The 19456-nt window shown below is 39.3% G+C and overlaps 1 protein-coding gene across 2 annotated transcripts in view; it reads right to left on the bottom strand.

Moving 5' to 3' along the window:
* The window catches only part of CNTNAP5 (contactin associated protein family member 5), a 1122001-nt gene that overhangs the window by 605605 nt on the left and 496940 nt on the right, over positions 1-19456 (bottom strand). For both annotated transcript variants that reach the window (XM_053670714.1, XM_053670716.1), the window contains exon 4: positions 11087-11234. In XM_053670714.1, coding sequence (XP_053526689.1) covers positions 11087-11234 — 148 coding nt within the window. The remainder of the gene's footprint in view (positions 1-11086; positions 11235-19456) is intronic.

Here is a 19456-nt window from a genome sequence, read left to right as displayed (position 1 = left end):
AGTTGTAATCTCTCCTCTTTCATTTCTGGTTGTGTTTATTGGGGTCTTCTCTCTTCTTTTCTTGATGATCCTGCTTAAAGGCTTGTCTATTTTTTTTGTCTTTTCAAAAAACCAGCTGCTAGATTCATTGGTCCTTACAATTGTGCTTTTAGTCTCTATGTCATTTAATTCTGCTCTAATCTTGGTTATTTCATTCTTTTTACTTGCTCTGGGCTGTCTTTGTTCTTGTCCCTTGAGTTCTTGCAGGCATCGGGTTAGGTTGTTTCTTTGAAATGTTTCTATCTTCTTTAGGTAAGTCTGTATTGCTATGAACTCCCCTCTCAGGGGAGTTCCCATAAGCTTCTGGTTGTTGTGACTTCATTTTCACTTGTTTCCATAAACTTTTTGATTTCCTCCCCAATTTCATTCTTGACCCATTCATTGTTTAATGGTATGCCATTGAATCTCCATAAGTTTGAATGTTTGGGGTTTTTTCTTTTGGGGGTGGTTTCCAGTTTCAGTTCCTTGTGGTCAGAGAAAATGCTTGGTATCATTTTAATCTTCTTAAATTTGTTGAGGCTTGTTTTGCATTTTATCAGGTGGTCTATCTTTGAAAATGTTCCATGTGCATTTGAAAAGAATGGGTTTTTAGCTTCTTTGGGACAAAGGGCTCTATATATATCAGGTAATTCCATTTCATCTAGGGCATTGTTCAATGTCACAATATCTTTGTTGATATTTTGTTTGGAAGATCTGTCCATTTTTGACAGTGGGGTATTAAAATTTCCTATTATAATTGTGTTGTTTTCAATATCTGGCTTGAAATCTTCTAAGATTTTCTTTTTATATTTGGGTGCTCCTATTTGTGTGCATATATATTTTGATGTTAATATCTTCTTTGTGGATTCTTCTCTTGAGTATTATGAAGTGACCTTCTGGGTCTCTTTTTATGGCTTTTTTTTAAGTCTATTCTGTCTGATATGAGTATTGCTACCCTGGTGCTTATTTTCTTGTCCATTTGCTTGGAAAATTTGTTCCAGCCTTTCACTTTTAGTCTGTGTAGGTCTTTTGTCCTGAGGTGGGTGTTTTGTAGGCAGCATACGTGTGGGTCATACTTTCTTATCCATTCAGCTATTCTATGTCTTTTGATTGGAGCATTTAATCCATTTACATTTAAGGTTATTATTTATAGGTACTTATTCATTGCCATTTTTGTACCTGTGTTATCTCTGTTTCTCTCTTTTCCTTCCTTTCTTAAAGCAGTCCTTTTAGTATCTCTTGCAGAGCTGGTTTGGTGGAGGTGTATTCTTCTGGACTTCTTTAGTCATGGGAGCTCTTTATTTGGCCTTCTATCTTGATTGAGAGCATTGCTGGGTAAAGTAGCCTTGGTTGCAGGCCACTGGTTCTCATTACTTGGAATATTTCTTTCCATTCTTTTCTTCTTTGGAGCATTTCCATTGAGAAGTCAGTAGCTGACCTTATTGGGGTTCTCTTGTATGTTACTTTCTTTTTCTCCCTTGCTGCCTTTAAGATTCTCTCTTTGTCTTGGAATTTTGCCATTTTAATGATGATGTGTCTTGACGTGGGCCTCTTTGGGTTCCTCTTGATTTGGATTCTCTGTGTTTCCTGGATTTGTGTGACTTTTTCTCTCATCAAATTAGGGAAGTTTTGCCCTGGCTGGTGTAGCTCAGTGGATTGAGCATAGACCTGTGAAGCAAAGGGTTGCTGGTTCAATTCCCAGTCAGGGCACATACCTGGGTTACAGGCCAGGTCCCCAGTGGGGGACACATGAGAAGCAACCACACATTGAAGTTTCTCTCCCTCTCTTTCTCCTTCCCATCCCCTCTCTCTAAAAATAAATAAATAAATAATTTTTAAAAATAGGGAAGTTTTGCCTCATTACTCTTTCAAATAGGTTTTCTATCCCTTGTTCTTCTTCTTCTGGTATCCCTATTATTCAGATATTATTATGTTTCATATTGTCTTGCATTTCTCTTAATCCTTCTTCATTCTTTTTGAGCCTATTTTCCTTTTCTTGGTATTTATGTGAGTTTTGTACTTTGTCCACCAACTCACTGATCCAATTTTCTGCTTCCTTGATTCTGCTTTTGATTCCTTCTACTGTGTTTTTCAGTTCAGAAATTGTATTCTTCATTTCCTCTCACCCCTTTATGATAGTTACTATTTACTTTTTCATATTGTTATGGTTTGCAGTGAGTCTTTGTAGCTCCCCTGTAGTTTCTGGTAGCTCATTGTGAGGTCTTTGAACTTCCTGATAACCAGTGCTTTGAATTCAATATCTTGTAGTTGACTTGCCTCTATTTCATCTGCCATTCTTTCTGAGGCTTTTTCTTTTTCTTTCATTTGGGGATATTTTTCTTTGTCTTCCCATTGTTTATGAGACTATTCTTGTTAGCCTTAGCTTCTTAAACTGATGTGTTCTTACTTCCTGGGTTTATGGTGTGAACTTCTGTGATGAAATGTCTGTGAAATTCAGTGGTACAGTCTCTTTTACTTATCCTGGTGTTCTCCACTTCCATGTACTCCTTTGTGTGTGTGTGTGTGTGTGTGTGATCATTTGGAGGGGCAGGTAAAATGGTTTATGACAGTGGGAGAATATTTTATGATTTTTACAGTCATAGCCAGTAGAGAAGAGATAGAAGATCTTTAGGCTATATATAGTGTTAACCATAATCTTCAGCCCAGTTTGCCACTTTCATAAGAGGATGGACACAAGATAAGTCTCTTGTTGGAGAGGGAAGGCTAGTGATTTGTACTTAGAAAGCAGTGAAGTTATGGTCAATCAGACTTTGGGGTAAGGTAAGAGTAAAGGTTAGTAAATAGGTGTAGTGTGTGAGCAAATAGTGTTAATTACTCCAGTAATAAAATTCAGGAAACTGTGAAGTGGACTAAGATTTGAGAGATATGTTGTGAAGTATTTACAGTTGTGTAGAACAGCTATCATTTACAATAATGTTAGAGCAACAATCATATGACAGACTCTATGTGATCTGGATAACATGAATAGGGGGTACAGAACTTTGGGTAGTGTGCTAAATGAAAACAAGTGGCGTGAAGTGTAGAAAATTGGCAATACACTATGGAGCAAAGAACAGGGGAAACCTGTCAAATGATACAATATAACCAGCCAAGGCACAGAAGCCTATACAGAAAGAGGAGAAATACAAAGATACTATTAAAATATAAAAGAAGTGAGAATAATGAAAAAATAATACAAATATGCAGCAATTTGTGGCTTCACTGCTATAGCAAAGTGAAATTTGTCTCTCTGTCTCTACTGTTGGGATGTCCCCTTTTTCGGTCCAACTCTGGTCTTTTTGCAGTTCCAAATTGTTTGTGTTGCTTATGGGTAAAAGAAAAAAAAACGGCAGGAGAAGGGAGGAAAAAGCAATAAGTTTTGAAGAAAGGAAGAAGGAAGAAAACAGAAAGGAAGAAAAAAGAGGAAAAAGTATTGAAAGATAAAATAATAATAAAATTAAAAAGATAAAAGATTACATAAAAAAACATCTCTAGTTGGTTTCAAACTGGCCAAACTGGTTTTTCTGCCTGCAGCAGGCTGAGGGGCAATTGTTGTGGCATTTCTGAGAGCGCTCTTCCAAGAGCCAAACATGTGCCTCTACCCAGCATCCCAGAAAAGGGATCTAGGACTTCCTCAGAGTGCTCTTTTCCTGGGGATTATCACTGTGGGCTGGTTTGCAGGGTGCGCATGCTGGACAGGCTGCCTTGTTCCCATGGGTTCAGGCACAGACCTGTTCCAGTTTTGTGGGGGAACTCCTGGCCCTCTGCCCAACCTCGGGTTTGCTGCCAGGCTGGATGGGGAGCAGACTGGGTAGCTGTAGTAGAAGAAACCTTCAGTTTACATTCCCAAAACTTTCTCCTTTAGAAAACCTGCCTCTCAGAACAGATTTTTCCCCCAGCCAGACTGGTGACTATCTGAGTCAAAGCCCCACACTGCACCTCTCAGTTCTTCCAGGCTGGCGACCACAGAGTCCATGGTTGATCTTGGCCCTTTGTCCTTAGCACCCTCTCTGGAAACTCTAGCAACCAAGTCTCTCCCGATGCCCAGCCTTGCTTGGCCAAGGAGGGAGGGAGCTGATAACCCAAGGTTCTCCCAAGGATCCTTCGGCAGGCCCTGGGTTCCAAAAGAGTCCATGGGAGATGCACCAGGAGCAGGTCCTGAGCACTGGGCGCTGATCAAGGCACACTGGGCGCCCACCTCCGTGTGCTGGGCACTGAGCTCCAGGTTCTGAAGCCCCTGCTGCTCCTGGCTTTGTTTTGGTCCCTGAGACTCTACTGTCCTGCAGCTGCCTCTCTACCATCTGGATCTTTTGTGACCATCAGGATTTCTGGTCCCTTCTTTTCTTTTCTTTTCTTTTTTATATATAGTTTTTATTTTATTGATTATGCCATTACAGTTGTTCTGTTCCCCCCTTCATTCCCCTCCACCCTGAACACCCCTCCCCCGCCATTTCCTCCTTTAGTTTATGCCCACGTATCTCAAGTTCTTTAGATTCTATATTTCGCATACTATTCTTGCCCTCCCCCTATCTATTTTCTACCTACCATCTATGCTTCTTGTTTTCTGTACCTTCTCCTCCCTTCTCCTTCTCCCACTGCCCTGCTGCTAACCCTCCATGTGATCTTCATTTCTATGGTTCCACTCCTGATCTAGCTGTCCTCTTAGTTTGCTTTTGTTTTAGGTGTGGTTGTTAATAACTATGAGTTTGCTGTTCTTTCACTGTTCATCTTTTTTATCTTCTTTTTCTTAGATAAGTCCCTTTAACATTTCATATAATAAGAGCTTGGTGATGATGAACTCCTTGAACTTGATCTTATCTGAGAAGCACTTTATCTGTCCTTCCATTCTAAATGAAAGTTTTGCTGTATAGAGCAATCTTGGTTGTAGGTCTTTGGATTTCATGACTTGGAATACTTCTTTCCAGCTCCTTCTTACCTGTAAGGTCTCTTTTGAGAAATTTGCTGACAGTCTAGTGGGACGTCCTTTGTAGGTGACTGTCCCCTTAGCTCTTGCTTCTTCTAGGATTCTCTCTTTCATTTTAATCTTGGCTAATGTAATGATGATGTGCCTTGGTGTGTTCCTTCTTGGGTCCAACTTCTTTGGGAGTCTCTGAGCTTCCTGGATTTCCTGGAAGTCTATTGCCTTTGCCAGATTGGGGAAATTCTCCTTTATTATTTGTTCAAATAAGCTTTCCACTCATGACTTTTCCTCTTCCCCTTCTGGTATCCCTATAATTTGTATGTTGGAAGGTTTAAAGATGCCCTGGAGGTTCCTAAGCCTCTCCTCATTTTTTTGAATTCTTGTTTCTTCATATTTTTCTGTTTGGTCATTTTTTTCTTCCTTCTGGTCCACTCCCTTGATTTGAGTCCCAGTTTTCTTTCTATAACTATTGGTTTCCTGTGTATTTCCATTCATTTCAATTAGTTTAGCCTTCATTTGTTCCTCTAATTTGTGACTAAAATCAACCAGTTCTGTGAGCATCGTGATCACCAGTGTTTTGAACTGTGCATCTGAATGTTTGGCTATTTCTTCATTGCTTAGAATTATGGGCTCTGGGACTCTGAGTTCTTCTTGAGCCATGATTGGTCTGTTCACAGCCATTTTGTATGAGGAGCATAGTCCCTTATTTTCATATATGCTGGGGAGCTGTTGCCTGTTTGTACTGTTCCTCCATAGAACAGCCAGGATTTTCTCCCATGTGTACAAGGAAATAGAATCCTCTCCATTCTACTCCATTGCCATCTTGGAACTCTCCTCCTTATTTCATCATTTTTAAGTGTGCATCTTTGTATTGCCAATTCAGTGACGCAGCAGAGCCATGCCCTTTATTCACTTGGTTCACCAGCATGAACATGTTTCGCCAAAGACTGATTAATTGTTCAGAGGGAGGAATCACAGATGCAAGGCTTAAAAAACAGATACTCCAGTATACAACAGAGTTGGGACAGGAGGAAAATGATGATGAAGGAGACATTCTATTATTCTTATGAGAATATAATATAGCAAGCTTGGCCATCAGATATCTGTACATGGACAATGTGTCATAGCCAAGATGAACCTGACATACAGCCAGAAGAATGTATAACTTGTTCAGGATAATTATCTTTAAGGGGATTAAAATTATGTTCTTGGCTTACCATGGAATTATTCACTTCAAGGAATTATTTAGCAGTAGTAATCATAATAGGAGAAGACATTGTATCTTTGTAGAATGCATTAGGAGAACACATTTGATTCTCCTTTTAGGCATAAAGAAAGAAACTGGAGTTGACAGAAAACTGAGATCCCAGAACCTGCAACAATGAAAGTGAAAACAACAGCAAACAAGGATCTTAATGTTAGAAGTGTCCTTGACTGATAGAGGATATGGTTTATATTTCTCCAAAAGAAACATGTAGTGTCAATACAGGTATTTCCTCTATGGATATGCACTTACATTAGTATAGCTCTCACTAAGCACAGATTATTTGTTAGATATTTTGCTTTAACTAAATGACATAACTATGTCACCATAACTAAAAAATGACATAGCAGCCTTAATAGTGATTACCACTCTAATTTGGAGATGAGGAAACAGAAATCAAACAAGACAAGAATGTTTGCTGGAAGACTCATCTTTTTAGGAGCAAACCATTCTTTCCATTGTTCACATATGAATACACAAAAAGGAATCTTTCACCATAAATTTCACTGTGGCCAAAGCAAAAAGATGGCCCTGGCGAAAGAAGCAGGAACCCCAAAAGAGAAAGAGTCATCCTGGCATTAGTAGGAGAAAATGAAGGCCTTGTAAGAAATATGATTTAAAAATGTAAATATTTTGGGGAAAATGGGGATATACTTTACTTTTAGAGGTTTAAAGAAAGAATATACCAGAATAGATTTAAGAGGCTCTAAGCACCTTCAATTTAGGAATTGCGATCACTGATGATTTCAATTATTCAATGAGAAATAGTGTGAGATATTAAAGAAACCTGTGTATAAAGAAGGTTCTAATGAGCTCATAATTTTATCACCTATAAAATGTCTATGTATGTACAAGATAAAGGAGACCCCCATTAAAAACAGCACTGTACATTTGAAAAATACAATAAAAAGTTTCAAAAATGAGTAAGGCCGGCTAGCTTTTTTGTCTAAATAATTAAATACACAGTAAGTCTTGATGAAAGGTCCAGTGTTTTTCAGACTCTGATCTTGGTCCCAGGAGCAGAGAGGCAGGACAAAATCCCCACCTTACAAGAGCAGACTGTGGAGTAGACAAGAACACTGGGTAATTTTAATTTAACAAGGCAAGGCATAGAAATGAAACAAACTCTAAAAGAGTGTCACATGACTAGGTGTGGGAATCAGAAAGTCTTTAAAAATAGATGATATTTGATCTGGGTAGTCAATGGCAATCAGGAGGCGTTCTGATGAAAGAGAATAAGAGTATTTCAGAAAAAAGTGGCATCAATTATGAACACATAGAATCAGGAGGGAATCACACAGTCTGTGCACTTGGTGGAAGTTGGATATGGGGGACACAGAAGATGAAAGAGAGTGGAATTCAAGTCCATTAGGAGTATAAACTCTACCCAGTGCTTTCAGGAGCCCTTCAGTAGGTGAAGTGGTGCTTATTTCAGTGAGGAAGTCATTCATCAGGGAGGCCATCAGAGCAGCTAGGTGAGGGAAGATAAGGGACAAACATGGCAAGTAACATGCATGCTGAAGCCCACAGAAGTAGAACACAGGGTCCAGAGATGGGCTCTTGGAAAAGAAATCTACAGGCATTTACTTCCCTCCCCCAGTGGCTCAGTTAGTTGGGGCATCACCCTATGCACCAGAGGGCTGTAGATTCTATCCCAGTTGGGGCTCATACAGGAGGCAACTGTTCAATTCCATCTATTTCAATGAACTCTCTCTCTCTCTCTCTCTCTCTCTCTCTCTCTCTCTCTCATCAATGAACATACTCTTGGGTGAGAATTAAAAAGAAAAAGGAATATACAGGCACAGACTTATTAAGTCAGGTTTGAAGAAAGAAGAACAAACATAGCAAAACAAAACAAATCTTCACTTGGGGCAGAATCTGTAATGCTGACAGACAACTGAAAGACCGTAAACTCCTCAGTCCCAGGCCTGCATTGAATTTTCCCATGGGGAGAAGCTGTTTAAACTGAAAAGTGTAGACTTTATCTTCAAGGAGTTGGAACTTAAGGGAAGGACTATCTTCTACTATAACCGTCTGTGCTCCTGCAGGCCAGATTAATTCTATTTTAAGCTACAGGAAAGAATGTGCAGACAGCATGGGGAATGCAGACACAAAGAGAGGCACATATCTTTATTTCACACTTTCTCTTCCCTTGCCTTCTGTGCACTAAGCATAACAAGCTTTGCAGCTTCTGTGACAACCCTCTCCTACTGCCTGGGATCCTTGCTATGGGACTTGACTACTAGATTTCTGAGACCCATGGGAGGCCAGGTGGTGATGTCCTGACTTTGACTCCAGCAGTGACACTTTCCTCTCTCCCCTTTGCCTCCTTGGCAGATTTCTATTAAGCACACATAAGCCCTTACTGCATGCTTTTATTGACATGCCTGTTACCCCAAAGTTCAATATCAGCAATGTCAATCATTCAACAATACTTCCTGAAAATATACTGTGTATTCAACTCTGTGTTGGAAAGAGCATGGGGATACCCTACAGGTACAGTCTCTTTGAAGGTTAGAATTTAGTTGGGGAAGACAGTTGTCAACAAAACAATCACATAATTAATTAATTAAATGCAATAATACAAAATGCTTGAACAGAAAAATGCAGAAATTACCAAAGTCCAGAATAAGGTTTTAATTATTTATATCCTTAAAGCTTTACATGATACTTGGAACATCTTAAGTGTTAAATAAATGTTGTCAGCTATGTGAGTGCATGCATGAATGAATGAGGATGCAGCAATTTCCAAAATTGCTAAAAGTTTAAAATTTAAGAAATTATAGAACTATAAGATTTCTACCAGTCTTTAACAACATAATCAAATGTAATTTCAGAAAAAAGATTTATAAGCCCATAGGAAAAATAGTTATTTATAATGGGTGTATTAACAGTAAATAATTCCTGAATAACCTAGCTGTCCAGGTTGGGACAACAAGGCTGAACTGATATGTTTGTCCATTCATTTCACAAATATTTATTGAACACCTGTCTGTCTCTGTTCTGGCACTTAACAGGCAAGGTGCCTGCTCTCACAGCATGTACATTCTGGTATAGGGACTTGAGAGGAAAAGCAGCAAACTAGTAAGCCCAGACAAGATATTCTAGTGTCTGGGTAGGAATAGGAAGCAGTAAAACCATGGTATATAACTATGGGTTAATACTGGGTGCACAGGAAATAGTCAGGTGACTTTAGAGGGGCAATGAGACTGGACTTCTCTGAAGAGGTGGCATTATAATTAAGAATCACACAGATGAAAAGAGCAACATGTAAATTCCAGGAAAAAAATGTTCTGTACCTTAGGAACAGAAGTGCAGAATCCCTGATGTAGAAAAAGCCTGCTGTGTTTAAGAAATAACAATAAAGTCTGTAAGGATACAAAGAAGTAGAAGGAAGTTAAAGAGGTAGGCCGAGAGCATTCAATGGGAACTATTACTTGCCAATAAGGACTTTCAATTTTAAGTAAAGCAGGTAGAGGAAATGATGTTATTTTATTTTTTATGTATAAAAATCACTTTGGCTATTGCAGGAAAAAATGGGTTTGGGGAGGTTGTGTCATGGAGCAGGAACTTTTGGTAGGGGTATGTTTAAATTCCTTCCCAAAAGAATGGCACTGATAGAGGCTTCTGCTCAGGAATACAGGAGAAGCATATGGACTTAAGATATGTTTGGGAGAAAAGCACTGGTAGAGTCACTCTGAACTGTAGATACATTACATAGGAACAGAAGTTATGGGAAAGGAATTAAGGCTGTGTCCTGGATTTTTACTTTAGCAGGCGGATAAACAGTGGTGCCAGTTACTGAGATGGGGCAAAGTGAATGAGCAGGATGTTGAGAGAATGGTAATCAAGAATTCTGTTTTTGCTATATTAAACTTAAGATATTTATTAGACTTTTAAGTGGGCATATGAAGCATAATTGATGTATTATGTTAACATGGAGTTTGTTAACATTCAGCTTTCTGGATCTGTAACCCCAGAAACCATAGTCGAGTTTGTATAAGACAGGATTAGGAAAATGCATTTTATGAAGTTCTTCAGATGATTCTCCAGACATTTAGTTGACCATAACATGGAAATAGAGTACAAGTGTGTAACCCATTATGCACTTTTGTAACCAAAGCCAGGAATCCATTGAACTAATTTACACTAAAGTAGTAGTAATCAAATGCTTTTATTAGGGGGCATAGCATATGATCAGGAAATGTCACTGCTAGGCAGAAGGACAATTTAGTTTTATGCAATTTTAGATTTAAATATAAAACTCAAAGGGGGAGAATTATAGGAATGGAAACCTTTCTTGCATAATTTTGACCTTATGTTAGAGTGGTTACCAGTTCTATCCATGTTTACAATGTTCTTTATATACAAGATGGGCTCTACTTGTACTTTCAATATAAGCAACTCACAGAGGAAAAAAATGGCTAGCATAATTCCAGGTCAGAAGCATTCCATGGGTTACATGGGCTTGAAATGTTCCTTTCCCTCCTACTCTTGATATGTGAACAGGGAGAAGTTTTTATTGTTGTTGTTGTTGTTCTTGTTTATTTTTGCTTGTATTTTTTTTCTTTCATGGCTCTAAGGAGATAACTTTGTAATACTAGCTTCCTGATAAGAAATAACTGAACTTAAATTATTATTTTACTGCAAGAAAAAATGCAGTTTTTTTAATAGTTCTTAATTTAATTTTTTAAGTAATTATCATTTGTTACCTCCAAGCTTTTCCATTCTGGAATAGGAGAGCTTTTGTTTTCTCTTTCCTGGCTTGAATTGCAAATTTTCAAATGTTTATAGGTTATCAAAGTCCAGAAATAACTTTAAAACAATTGAGATTGCCATTCTCAATGTAAATAAACTGGTACTGTGTTGATGTGGGTACTTACTATAGGAGCATCCATACACCTCAACCCTCATGCCAATCTTTCCACTTGGATTCCATTCCAGGGGCATGAAGCGAACATAGCGGGCTCTCACTGCATGCAGTAACTTGTGGTGCATCACACTGTCAGCATTTGTGTTCCCAACAAAGGTCTGCAAAGAGAAAAAGAGTCCCAGGGAAATCTGTGATTTTGAAGTATCTTCCTTACATGTTAGAACAAGGAAAGTCACTGCAAATCTACATATGTTAATCTACCAAGTCTTTCAGAGAAAACTCTCAATCTCAAATATTTCAAGTGAAATCTGACTTTTGTGAGAATTTTTCATCATACATTATATTTTTGAAAATGTACATTATTCTTTAATACCACCCCCCAGTTTTTTCAATAAGCGAATCCTAACAAGTCATAAGATGTCACACCTGAAAGCTTTACATAGTAATACAATGAAGTTTTGATTTATCTATCTATGTATCTATCTGTCTATCTATCTATCTATCTATCTATCTATCTATTTATTTAAATTGTTCAAATATTGTTTTCTGTCTTTAATGTTCCTAATCACTGTGGTATGAGAGATAAATGGCAAGACTTTTTTGAGGTAATTTTTACCTCTAGCTGAGGCCAGTTACTATGCTAAGCACTTTCCATTATTAGCATTTTGCTAGGGGTGGGAGCGCAAAACAAAACGAGACCTGAAGCTTAAAAATAAAAAAGAAGGGGGAGGAAAATTCCTTAAATTATCCAATTGGTTAGTAATTGGCCTGAAACTCAATTCTGAGGTTTTACTCTTTCAAAGCCTACGGGTTTTCTACAGCATCATAACTCTTCAAAGACACCATCGTTAATTGTTAAAAGCAGGGTAACAGAAGAATCCAGTTTTTAGGTAATTTATTATTTTATATTTCCTTGTGAAATTTAAACAAAGGAACACATAGTATGGGATCTAAAATTATTCCTTCTTGCCTTTAGTTAGATAAATGATTGCTGCAGTAAATATTTTTCTGTACACTTATTTTTCCCCATTGGAGTAAAATATGTATAACATAAAACTTACCATTTTAACAACTTTAAATTATATACTTCAGTGGCATTAATTATCACATTTCTCAAAAATCTATCACCGCTATTCATCCACAAAACTTTTCATCATCACCATTGTACAGGTCAGCTAACACACTGATGTGATTGTTTTCTTATGAGTCATCACTTGCCTTCTTCTCTGATTCACATATTCATAGACAAAGCCTGCTTGCTAATGCCCTTCACCACCAACCAATAAGTAGGTCCACTGGTTTCTAAAATGGCAAAAGTCAACACTAAGAAATTATTTATCTGTTTAATGATATCCATTAAAAAAAACAAAATTCAACTTTGGTATACCCTTAAAACACTCCAGAATCTAGGGTACCTTGAACAGTCTGATATTTCTGCTGAACACAAAACACATACTGTCTAATAACTCTGATATTAAATATTTGATATAATTACTATGAAAATCATGAAGTGAAAGAACTTCCAGCCAAGATGGAGGCACAAGTAGATATACTTTGCCTCCTCACACAACCAAAAGAAGGACAACAAGTTTAAAAACAAAAAATAACCATAACTGTCAGAAAATCTATATGTCTGGAACTCTGACAGCCAAGGAGTTAAAGAACAAACATTCATCCATACTGGTAGGAAGGCAGTCAAGGTGGAGTGGATTTTCTGTTAGGTGTTGGCTGGAGGACTGGGATGGGTGAGGAGGCAGCTGACAAAACAGGAAGTGCCACATTTGCATGCAGATAAACCAGGAGGAACAACTGGGGAGCAAGACAGACTGGGCAACCCAGGGTTCCAGCTTGGGGGAAAAATGCCTCAAAACCTCTAGCTATAAAAATCTATGGGGGTTGCAGTGGTAAGACTTCTAGCCTCACAGGAGAGATTGTTGGAGAGACCCACAGGGTCCTAAAACATACACAAAACCAACCTGGGAAAGAGCCCAGTTTGCTTGTGGGTAGTGGGGGGAGTGACTGAAAGCTGGCTGGAGAGGCATTGCTCCCTCTTGAACCATTCCCCCACATATAGCACCAAAATGCAGCCATATGGATTGCTCCCACCCTGGCAAATACCAAAGGTTCTGCCCATTACAAGATAACACTCCTGCTTAGACAAAAGATATGTTCCACATGAAAGAACAGATGAAAGCTCCAAAAATACAACTCAGCAATTAAGAGATAGCCAACCTATCAAATGCAGAGTTCAAAACACTGGTAATCAGGAGGACTTGGAAGATGGCATGGAGTAGCAGGGAGCAGATTCCACTTCCCCCTACACATGGGAGAAAAACCTGGCTGATCTAAGGAGGAACGGAGCAAACAGCCAACAGTACCCCAACATATATGAAAGTAAAAGACAAAAAATGTAGTGGACACTGAAAAACCCAGAAGGTAAGGAGACTGCTAGGACAATAATGTCCCAGGGATCAATGTGGGACCGTGCCCGAAGCCCCAGGACCATTCCTGGCTCTAGCACTAAGTCTACCACTGACTCTTTGGGAGCAGCGGGCCTGCCACAGAGTCCTTGGGAGAGAGCCAGGTCAACTGCTCCCTCCCTCTCCAGCCAAGCAGTATTTGAGCAGCACCCTGAGATACCTGGTTGTTTGAAGTTGCAGAGAGAGGAATAAGGACAGAGAAGCAAACACACAAGGGCTGTGATCACCCACAGAGTCTGTGGTCACCGACTTGGGAGAGTTGAGACCCCCACAGTGACATGCACTGACCCTGATAGTCACCAGTCTGGCTAAAGAATTGTGCTGTACTGAGCAGCAGGCTTGAGTAGGAAGAATTTATCAAAAAGTAAAACTAGGTGATTCTTCTGCAACAGCCTCTTGGCTTACTCCCCACCCAATCCAGCAGCAATACAGAGGTGGCCAGAAAGGCCTTGCATCCCCCCATAGCACTGGGAAGGCTTCATGCCCAAACCTGCGGGACCCAGGCAGCCTGGCTGCACACACACATGCATTCACACCCCAGACCACAGAGATAACCCACTGAAAAACGGCACTCTGAAGAAGACCTGTGTACCCCACATAAGGTGCTCAGGAGAGGCAACAGACTAGCTCTTGGGATACTGCTTGCAAAACTGGCTGAACACAAATCTGGAAGGGAGAAAGGCCACACCAATTGCTCCTCAGCCTTCTAAAGCCAGGGAGAACAGAAAAAAACAGTCTGGCCAGTTTCTGACCAATGAGAAGTGGTTTCTTTTGTTTGTTTGTTTTTGTTTTTTTGAGTAATCTTTTATTTTTTAATTTTTATTGTTTTATTTTTCAATAGTTTTTTCTCTCTTTCCTTCTTTCTTGTTCTATTTCTCCTTTCTTTCTTTTCAATTTTATCTCTTCTTCCTCCCTTCTCCTGCATTTTTTTCCCACCACAAGTGAGACAAAAACCTCAGAACTGTGAAAGGACCAGAGTTGGACACAAAGAGGGAGCATCCCAACAGCTGAGACAATGAAACAAATTTCACTTTGTTATTGCAAAGAAACTACAAGTTACTGCATATTTGTATTATTATTTTTCATTATTCCTACATCTTTTATTTTAATAGTATTTTTGTGTTCCTCTTTTTTCTGTGTAGTATTCTTTGCTTGACTGCTTACATTGTATTATTTGACAAGTTTCTCCTGTTCTCTCTTCCACAATATATTGCTAATTTACTATCCTTTATGTCACTTATGTTCTTTTAGGACACTACTCAAAGTTCTATACCCCCTTTTCATATTATCCAGATCACATAGATTCTTTCATATGATTGTTACTCTAATATTATTGTAAATAATAGCTGTTCTATACAATTGTAAATACTTTACAACACCACTCCCAGAACTTAGCCCACCTCACAGTTTCTTGCACTCTATTACTGTAGTGATTAACTCTATTCTCTCACACACTACATCTATTTACTATCCTTTACTCTCACCTTACCGCAGAATCTGACCTCCCACAACCTCACTGCTTTCTAGATTTAACTCATAATCCTTCCCTCCCCAAAAAGAGTCTTTCTTACCTTCTTTCCATTCTTTTTTAAAAGTGGCTAGTTGGGTTGAAGATCACAGTTAACAATATAGATAGACAAAGACTATCCTATCTCTTCTCTACTGGCTGCTACTGAAAATATCATAGAATACTCTTCTGCTGTCATAAACCATTTTGGCTTCCCCTCCAACTGATCAAAAAAAGTATGTGGAAGTGGTAAATACCAGGATACCCACTGGAAGAGGAAGCCCAACACCAAAGGAACCACCAACAGATAACAACAGAAGAAGGTGAAGGAGAGAGTGGAAACCAAACAAACCTCAATCCAGGACCTATATGGAAATACTAAACAGTGGAGAAACTACCCAGTGCAAACAACTGAACAAGAGCAAAAGAGAAGCCTCAAAAACTTGTACACATGGAAAAACTAGCTGCAACACAACCTGCCCTCATAAGCACAACAAATTACAACAGGTGGTTGACAGAAGGACCATCAGTACACCAGATGGTGGAAAGGACCCCAAAAAGAAAGACCCCAAAACAATCAAAACCCAAAGACAAATACAGAGCCAATTTAAAGGACAGCCCAAGACCAGTGAGCTTAATAGATCAAAGAGACCACACCTCTAAATCTCACCGATATTCTACCACAGAAGGTCAAAGCATAAACCCAGGGAACCAGAACAAATCAATTTAAGAAGATGAAGCTAACAAGTAGAGTCTCACAAAAAATGGAAAGACAAAGAATCCCCAAATGAAAGAAAAGGAGGGAGCTTAAGAAAGAATTCTAGATGAAATAGAGGCAAGTCAGCTATCAGAGATGGAATTCAAAACACTGGTTATCAGGAAGTTTAAGAGCTCACAATGAGCTACCAGAAACTACAGGGGAGCTACAACAGTCTCAATGAAAAATATAGCAATATGAAAAAGGAAATAGAACCTATCAGCAAGGGCCAAGAGGAAATGAAGAATACAATTTCTGAACAGAAGAACACAGTGAAAGTAATCAAAAGAAGGATTGATAAAACAGAAAATGGAATCACTGAATTGGAGGACAACATAGCAAAAAAACACCCAGAAAGAGCAAGAAAAAGAAAAGAAACTCAGAAAGAATAAAGCATGATTAAGAAAAATGCAAGACAATATGAAACATAATAGTGTCTGAATGTTCGGGATACAGAAAGAAGAAGAAGAACAAGAGATAGAAAACCTATTTTAAAAGGTAATGATAGAAAACCTCCCTAATTTGATAAGATAAAAAGTCAAACAAATCCAGGAAAAACAGAGAGTCCCAATCAAGAGAAACCCAAAGAGACCCACTTCAAGACACATAATCATTAAAATGGCAAAATTCCAAGATAAAGAGAGAATCTTAAAGGCAGCAAGGGGGAAAATAGAAGTAACATACAAGGGAGCCCCAATAAGGTTAGCTACTGACTTCTCAATAGAAACACTTCAAACAAGAAAAGAATGGAAAGAATATTCCAAGTAATGAGAACCAGAGGCCTGCAAAAAAGGCTACTTTATCCAGCAAAGTTCTCAATCAAGATAGAAGGCCACATAAAGAGCTTTCCAGACAAAAGAAGTCTAAAAGAATACACCTCCACCAAACCAGCTCTGCAAGAAGTACTAAAAGTACAGCTTTAAGGAAATAAAGGAAAAGAAAGAGAGACAGAGAGAAGCACAGGTATGAAAATCGGAATGAATAAGTACCCATCAATAATAACCTTAAACTTAAATAGATTAAATGCTTCAATCAAAAGACATAGAATAGCTGAATGGATAAGAAAGCATGACCCACATATATGCTGCCTACAAGAGACCCACTTCAGGACAAAAGACATACAAAGATTGAAAGTGAAGGGCTGGGAACAAATTTTTAAGCAAATGGACAAGAAAAAAAAAAGCCGGGGTAGCAATACTCATATCACACAAAATAGACTTCAAAAACAGGGCCATAAAGAGAAACCCAGAAGGTCACTTTATAATACTCGAGGGAAGAATCCACCAAGAAGACATTAACATCGTAAATATATATATACACCCAACATAGGAGCACCCAAATATATCAAGAAAATTTTAGAGGACTTCAAGAAAAATATTGATAGCAACACAATTATAGTAGGGGATTTTAACACCCCACTATCATAAATGGATAGATCTTCCAAACAAAATATCAACAAAGATATTACACAACACCCTAGATGAAATGGACTTAACTGATATATATTTAGAGCCTTCATCCCAAAGAAGCTAAGTACACATTCTTTTCAAATGCACATGGAACATTTTCAAAGATGGACCACATGACAGGACACAAAACATACTTCAAAAAATTCAAGAAAATTAAAATGATACCAAGCATTTTCTCTGACAACAAGGGACTGAAACTGGAAACCAACCCTGAGGAAAAAAAAAAAACCAAAAGACTTAAAATTATGGTATTGTATAGCTTGCTGTTAAACAATGAATGGGTAAAGAATGAAATTAGAAAATAAATCAAGAAGTTTATAGAAACAAATGAAAATGAACTCACGAGAACCCAAAACTTATGGGATACAGCACAGATAGTCCTGAGAGGAAAGTTCATAGCAATATTGGCCTACCTAAAAAAGATAGAAGTATTTCAAAGAAACAACCTAACTGTACACATACAAAAACTTGAGAAACAACAACAAAACCAGCCTAGAGCAAGTAGAAGGAAGAAAATAACCAAGATCAGAGCAGAATTAAATGAAATAGAGTTAAAGCACAAATCTAAATATCAGTGAATCCCAGAGCTGTTTTTTTAAGATAAATAAAATAGACAAACCTTTAAATAGGCTCATCAAGAAAAGGAGAGAGAGGACCCCAATAAACACAATCAGAAATGAAAGAGGAGACATTACAACTGACCCCACAGAAATACAAAGGATTGAGAGAAATAACAGTGAAAAACTGTATGCCAACTAATATGAAAACCTAGGTGAAATGAACAAATTTCTAGAAAAATATAATCTTCCAAAACTCAATGAATAAAAAGCAAAAAGCCTTAGCAGACCAATAACAGCAAATAAAATGGAAGCAATAATTAAAAAAAAAAAAAGATACACGAAAACCCAGGACCACATGGTTTCATGGGAGAATTCTACAAAGCATTTAAGAAAGAGGAAACCGCTGTCCTTCACAGACTATTCCCAAATCCAAAACGATGGAAGACTCCCAAACTCTTTTTATGAAGCCAGCATCATCCTAATCCCAAAACACAGGTAAAGACATAACACAGAAAGAAAACTTCAGACCAATATCGCTGATGAACATAGATGCTATAATCCTCAACCAAATAGTGGCAAACTGCATCCAACAATACATTAAAAAGATCATATACCATGACCAACTGGGATTCATCCCAGGGATGGAAGGACTGTTCAACATTAACAAATCAGAGGATGCTGGGAAGATGGCGATGGAGTAAGATGGAGCTGATGCTAGCTCCTGTACTCATGAGTGAAAATCCTGGCAGATCTATAGAGAAACAGCACAATAAACCATCGGTTACCCAGCGTTTATGAAATTAAAAGACCAGAGATTCTGACCGACGCTGAAACACCAGAGGGCAGAAGAGTCAGCTATTGGAGCTGGGTTTCACGCGGCCCCTGTGCCGCTGCCAGAGCAACAGGCCTGGGAGCCGGGGAGTCAGGTACGGGAGCCTGACACTCCAAGCCCCTGTGACGGTCTTAGGAGACAGAGGAGTCAGGATCCGGAGCTGGGACATTCTTGGTCCCGGTGCCGATGCCATAGCTACTGGCCTGGGCAACGGAAGGGTCAGTTGCAGGAGCCGGGACACCAAAGGCCCCTGTACGGCCGCCATAGAGACAGGCCTGGGCCCTGAGGAGCCAGCTACAGGAGCCGGGACGTCCTCAGGCCCAGTGCCTCTGCCATAGCCACCGGACAGGACGCCTGGGAGTCAGGTATGGGAGCCAGTACACTCCAAAAGCCTGTGACGCAGCTGAGGAGCCAGCTACAGGAGCCGGACGTCCTCAGCCCCTGTGGCGCTGCCATAGGCACTATACAAAACACCGGGAGTCAGGTACGGGAGCCGGGACACTCCAAACCCCTGTGACGGCCCTGGGTGGCAGAGGAGGCAGGTACAGGAGGGAAACATTCTCAGCCCCTGCGCCACTGCCATAGCGATTGGACTGGATGCTGGGGAGTCAGGTACAGAAACTGGGACATTCCAAACCCCTGTGACAGCCCTGGGAGGCAGAGGAGCCAGATACGGGAGTCCGGACATTCCCAGACTCTGTGCCACTGCTGTAGTAATGGGCTTGGGTGCTTCACGAGGCAGCTAATAGAGATGGGACATTCAGCAGTGGTAGGA

Source organism: Artibeus jamaicensis, unplaced genomic scaffold (genome assembly GCF_021234435.1).
Source record: "Artibeus jamaicensis isolate MK-2021 breed Jamaican fruit bat unplaced genomic scaffold, CSHL_Jam_final contig_61, whole genome shotgun sequence".
In the NCBI taxonomy this organism is placed as follows: Eukaryota; Metazoa; Chordata; class Mammalia; order Chiroptera; family Phyllostomidae; genus Artibeus; species Artibeus jamaicensis.
The sequence above is the reverse complement of the archived record's forward strand: the minus strand, read 5'-3'. Positions and strand labels throughout refer to the sequence as shown.